Source organism: Eubalaena glacialis, chromosome 2 (assembly GCF_028564815.1).
Source record: "Eubalaena glacialis isolate mEubGla1 chromosome 2, mEubGla1.1.hap2.+ XY, whole genome shotgun sequence".
Lineage (NCBI taxonomy): Eukaryota > Metazoa > Chordata > Mammalia > Artiodactyla > Balaenidae > Eubalaena > Eubalaena glacialis.
This window is the reverse complement of record NC_083717.1, coordinates 167,314,932-167,320,975: the sequence shown is the minus strand read 5'-3', so window position 1 is coordinate 167,320,975 and position 6,044 is coordinate 167,314,932. Positions and strand designations below refer to the sequence as shown.

General features: G+C 44.1%; 1 protein-coding gene across 3 annotated transcripts in view; it reads right to left on the bottom strand.

Moving 5' to 3' along the window:
* Positions 1–1,122: 1,122 nt before the first annotated feature.
* LIN52 (lin-52 DREAM MuvB core complex component) overlaps positions 1,123–6,044 on the bottom strand; it is a 121,446-nt gene continuing 116,524 nt past the window's right edge. The window contains exons 6-7 of one of the 3 annotated variants that reach the window (XR_009699568.1): positions 4,343–4,667; positions 1,123–1,184 (exon numbers count right to left, since the gene is read on the bottom strand). Coding sequence is in view for 2 of the 3 variants with exons in the window: in XM_061182720.1 (XP_061038703.1) it covers positions 4,612–4,667 (56 nt within the window). In the remaining variant the exon portion in view is untranslated. Of the gene's footprint in view, positions 1,185–2,685; positions 4,668–5,301; positions 5,376–6,044 lie in introns of those variants that run through there. The other 2 variants (XM_061182720.1, XM_061182721.1) reach the window with 2 other exon arrangements.

Sequence of the window (6,044 nt, the reverse complement as noted above, 5' to 3'; positions counted from 1 at the left end):
TTGGGGAAAGACTGCAGCAGCTGCTTGTTTAGAGACCCTGTCCCCTCACTGTGCCCCCTCCCCCCGCATCTGTCTTCTGGTTAGAGTTGTGTGAAGCGGAAGACAATTTGGGGCTTATTAGTGTCCCAGGGAGACATGTAACTTGTGTTGCTGGGACCCAAACAGCAAGAGTCTTAGCAGCAAACTCCAGCCGAGAAAAGACTGAGGAATTGTCTCACCTAATTACGGGGAATGGCCCTCTTTGTGTTTGCGATTCGGTACGGTTGTCCGATCGCTTTTGATCGCTTTTCTCCATTTGCTGGCTCAGGCTATGCTGGAATTGTGCTAATTAGAAGAGAAATGGACAGAGTGATCCTGTCAGCCCTGGTTACTGGTGGGGACAAAGCGGAATATTATTCTGAGGCAATGTTTTGTGAGGGTCCTTCTTCCAGCTCTCATTAGGAGGAAGGGGCCCACAGGAGGGGAAGGTTCCAAATGCCCTGCCCGTCTAATGGAGCATTGGGGTGTTCATGTGCTAATTAACAGGCTCTGCCAGCATTCGGGAGCCTCACGGTGCACCTGGTGCCACCTGAAGCCCCCAACCACTGCTGCTCGGGAAGAAAGTGTTGGGCAAAGGGTGGGAAGGCCGGTGGCCTCTTTAAGCAGAGTCAGGGACACAACCCTAAAGTGCCCCAGAGCCTAAACAGATAGGAAAAGTCAGTTACCGGCCAGTCAGAACTTCACGCACTGGGAGAGACCACTCATTGCCCACTCTTTGGGGCTGGGGGGGTACAAGGTCCTCTGGTGAAATGAAGCCCATGCAAGGGCAGGTAGTCCTGTAGTTCTCAAAGGATGAAGAAAACAGAAACTGCAGAACATAGCCAAATGCTTGGAGATGGAGTTTGTGCAGAAGTTGAGAGCTGGTATGAAACCCTGTTATCTGATCCCTGGGACCATCACCGTGGCCCACTGCCCATTTCCTCCCTTCCTGCTCTGCATTTACCTTCCTGTGATGCCTTAATCCTGGAGGAAACAGAAGGGACCAGAGCATCCCACGAAAATGAAATTCCTTGGCTTTATTATAAAGTCCTTATGGAAGTCCAAACACCCTTCGGAAGCCACAGGGGCAATGGAATGACTTTCACCAGCTTCGTTTTCACTGCTCTGATTTGGGTGAGTTCAGAAGACAGAGGAGCTAAAATAACCTGCAGCCAGAGGACCGAAAACAAGGAGCAGTTAGCAGTTGTCCATTTAAAAAAATACAATAAGTAGGTAACAAAAAGATAAATTAATGATAGCATTTTGATATCAATGCAATTGATAGCCTGTGAACTTCTACTGCTCCAACAATGAAAAGAAAGCCAAGCAAATCAGCTGAGGCCTAAAACCTGAGAGACAGAAGAGAGCAAGAAGCAATGAGACCGTTGGTGAGAACAGCTTAGAATAAGAATTTGAAAATGTGCCTCCAGGCACCAGTGCTATGCTTCTCAGGACTGGTGCTGCTCACGGGCAACAGATGCGAGGCATGGATGGTATTTGGAACAGCAAAAGAAAAGAGAAGACAAACCTACAGGCAAATGATACTTATTTATGAGAAAAATCATCTCTAAAGATTTAGAGCAGCATATTTGTCATGCTGTACCTTTTCAGTCAATCAACCAGCCATGCTTTTCTAGATCAGAGAAATCTACTGTCCACCCAGATATCTTCTTGGGAAACAATGCTGAATCAATGATGCTAAGCAATTTGCTTTCCTTAAATGGGAATGTTTTTTCTAAAAGGGCATGCTCTGGTCTGGAGCAGGTAAACTATCAGTGGGTGACAGCAGTAGTACTGATTAGCACTTCCTCTTTAGTTCCTGAACAAAGTTGTAAAGAAATGCTTACTAACGGTTTTAGCAGGTGGCAGAGAAATATTTGTTTTTGATCTGTCATGTTTAACTGGAAGCATGCAAACAGGTAGGTCATGAACCCCCAGTTCAAAGAAGACACTGACAAAGAACTAGATGTGTGGGAGACAGCCACAATCTCAGAGAGCAGATAATTTAGCGGGGCAATTAAGACATGTATTCAGATGACTTAAATATAAGGTGGATTGTAGTAGTAAGAGTCATAAGGAGGTATACATAAATGCTGTAGGAATGGAAGGGGAAGGATTACGTCCAGCTGGATCATGCGGGGTTTACAGGAAGGATAGGTTGATGTGTAGGAAAAGGATGCAAGACTTTCTAGGAACTCAATGGCAAGAACAAAAGCATGTAAGTGAGGAATTGGGAACTGTTCGGATTAACTGGAACAGAGACTTCATATACGGGAGAGAAAGGAAACCAAACTGGAGGGTTGGTTAGGATTAGATGTAGAGAGTTTTAAATGCCAGGATGATGGATCTAGACTTTATTAGTAGAGGAGGCGAGGTATTAAAGATTTTTAAACACTGTTTAGGGAGTTGAGTAGTAATGAGCTGGGTGGCTGGTAGGACAGAGTGGCAGCTAGAGACCATGCAGTAGATGACCATAAAGCCCCACACCACCCACTGTGATATTAAAGGGAAGATAGTGGGTCATCTGCCATTATAGTTGTGCTTTCTGACGAGGTCTATGCTTTAAATGTGCAAGTTGGCCTTTTGAGGAAAAACTCACTCTCCTATAAAAGGGACATATTTATTATGATGACATAGAAACCACCATATACAAAGTACAGTCCTCTAACACCCTGAAATACATACATGTACACATTGTACATAAATTTATATTATCAATATAAAAATACATCATTAACATCTCTAAGGACGGCAAATACAAAACCAATAAATATCACAATTCTAAAACATCTACTTACATTAAGTGCTGGTGAATAAGATGACAGTAAAAGGAAGAGGCCAAAGCAGACCAAAAAACCAACTACATAGCTTCAGTTTACAGACTGGAGTTGGTTTGGGGGAGGTATCCCAATGTTCTCCATATGTTTCTCAATTTCCCCAAGCACTTAGAAGTGCCTGACGTCATCAACTCTCAAAAACAGAGCAAAGTTAGAATTTGACATTATGGCACTAGTTTTTGCACACCCCCCTTTCTCTCTCTCTCCCCATCTTTCACACTCTTTAACCGCATTTAAGATAAAGGAATGTCAATAATAAGCTTTACTTAAAATCAAAGCCTCTATAGCCTAACCTTCTATATAGCACCCAAGCAGAATGTTTTCCTTCTCATACTCTCCTTTATGTCTTGTGTTAAATTCCACCCCACTTATCAATAGGTAAAATTGCATGGATGGTCAAATGGTGCAAATGAGAGAAAAATCCAACATTAACTCTAGCATGGGAAACAAGGCAGAAGTGTCAGAAAATGGTTAATGAACCAGCTATTAAACTGAATAGTTTTGTGCCCTAGCAGACACTCAGGACCAAAACCTTGGCCACAACATTCCTTGTGTCCAAACACCAACACACTACTGCCACATGGATGTTCTTTTCATAAAGTTTAGGAAACCCCATGTACTTCTACAAACAACAGAAGCCGGGGCCTGGCTTATAAGACAAAATAAGGAGAACATGTATAATCAATTTTACCCACAGGCTAGATTTTCAGGTTTTAACATAGAGACAGATAACTGGCAAAGAGCTCCATAAGAGTTGTAAAGTCAGGAAATTCTCTTTTTCTTGTGTGTGTGTGTTTCTGTCACATGGGTGGAATATCTAATCTGTGCTGTGAGATGGGACAAGGGGGGCAAAACATTGCCACCATTCCACAGCACATTCCTTTAAGGTCAAGTAGAGTTTCTAGTTTTTAATCAAATGGGAACTCCTGCAAGCAGTCCCCTTCTCCTATCTTTCAGGCCATACTGACTTTCTCGCTTGAATCTGTAACAGATCAACTAGAACTCAAAAGTCCTTTCTGTCACCTTTAAGTTGGTCTGGAGGTCTAGAACCCAATGCAACCCTACATATGCCTTTCACTGTACAAGCTAATCCCAGGAGGGACCTGATTCACAGGGATCCCCTTCCCTGGAGTCAGACTGATGGTGGGGGCTGGGAGGTGGGGAATGGAAGGCATTGGGGGACGGGACTCTCTTGAGAGATGTAGAATTTTAAAAGCATTTCTCCAGCTGGGGATTCCTGGAACCTAGTATACAGTGGTGAGCTTGCAGGTCAAGCTGCATGGTCTGGTCCAGAATCTAATTGGTCTCTGGTCTCCTTGCATCATAAACACCTCCTAAGAGATCAAGTACAATTCAAAAGAACTTGTCCCATCAACACGTCTCACTGACTTTGTTATCACTGAATCAAATCAACTGTAAGATCCTGGAGCTCCAGAATCATTTCCGGAAACGAGAAAGCAGGACTTTGACCTTTAAGAATGATATACCTTCTGGTGTTACCAACATCCGAGGCTGAGACGGTCACAGTCTAGAAGCTGAATGAATAACTGCACCACTGATCCTTGGGTAGAGCAGATTCTTCTCTTGCCACCGAATGTCCTCAGAAGCGCAGAGTGCCAGGAGCAGGGGAGAGGGTCAGTCCTGGAGGTGCACCCTCCGGCCTCTGGTCAGGAAGCAGTGAGGTGCGCGTCATCAGAACTGCACCGGGAGGGAAGCACGGTTCCAGGCCCCAGGGCATCCTGTCCACAAGCAGCTGCTACTTCTTGGGCTTCTCTAGAATGTTGAGGAATTTCCCCCGTGTCATCTCTCTGGCTGGAATCACAAAGCAAATGAAAGATAAATGAGGACCTAAAATCTGAAAAAGGCTTCACAGGAAGACTTAATTTAAGAATGCAGATTGATTTAAATTGTATACAAAGTTGCTACCATAACAGATTCAATCTCTACTAACCTCCAAAATGGGAGAAAAACAAACCACTATTGACAACAAACTGTACAAAACTGTTCTGAAGTTGGTAATTACTATAATGCACAGGCCAAGTGGGGAAATCTTTATCATTTACCCTTAAAAAAAAATCACCAGGGAATTCCCCCAAAACCTCTCTCTCTCTCTCTCAAGAATGTAACCTAATACTCATGTCCACTACCTCAGGGGGTTTGCTCTTGGAGGCTAAAATCCAACCAAGATTAGATTAGAGTCTTTTCTGGATTGTTGGTCTCTGGACATTTATAATCTCAAATCAAAATTAGAGATCATTTACCCCATCTCTCAGCAGTGGCAGTCCCTGGATACTGTAATGTAACAGGGTTTATATTCCCTCAGTGCAGTTCATCTGTGGATGGAGTAATAAAGTAGGGTGTATAGAGCTTTGGTCTTCTCTCTCTTGGCATTGTCAGTCCTTAGATATTTAATATAGCCAGGCAAGGTTTATGTGTCTTTCTCTCACTTTCAGCACCATCAATCTTTGAATGCTGTAGTTACAAGAGGGTTTATACAGCTACTTTCCTACATATGAGGCTCTGAAATGAAAGTAAAACATTTCTCAGTTACGAGACCCACTCCAGAAGCCCCCCATTTTAGCTCTGTCAAGCAAATCCTCAAAAGTTGTATGCGGCATAACCCCCTTCATCCTCACCCCCACAAGATCATCTTTTTATGTATCTTAAATGGATGTAACAGTGCTGAAAGTTTCCGATGGCTGGCCTCGGGGCCAGAAGTCTTCTGGAACTATGCAATGGACACACAGCAGGCTATGGTGCCCTGTGGCTTCCAAGGACATGTCTCCATCTTGGCCAAAGGAGTGAGGTGGCTAGGGAGGCACCTGCAGGGGTGAGAAGGACCTTCACCCTAGCCTCCTTGCTTCCTTTCCCCGGTGCAGAGCAGATGGTGCTAGATGAATGGGCTCCCACTCCCACACCCCACCATCTACATTTAATAGTTCTTGGTTTATTTGTACAAGGAAGAAATAAAACAATACCAACTTTGTAACCAGGAAAGCTTTTGGTAACTGCAGTCTATACATTCCCCATCTTTCACAAGTTCCAAAGCTCCAACAAAGGGAAAGGAAATCCCATTAACTAGGAATGGAAGCCCCAGCGTTGGGCTTGTCTCATGTGCCCTCAACCGTACCCTGGCCCAAATCAAACTGACCATTCCTTCCTTAGTGGGTTTACGCCAAATCCCATACA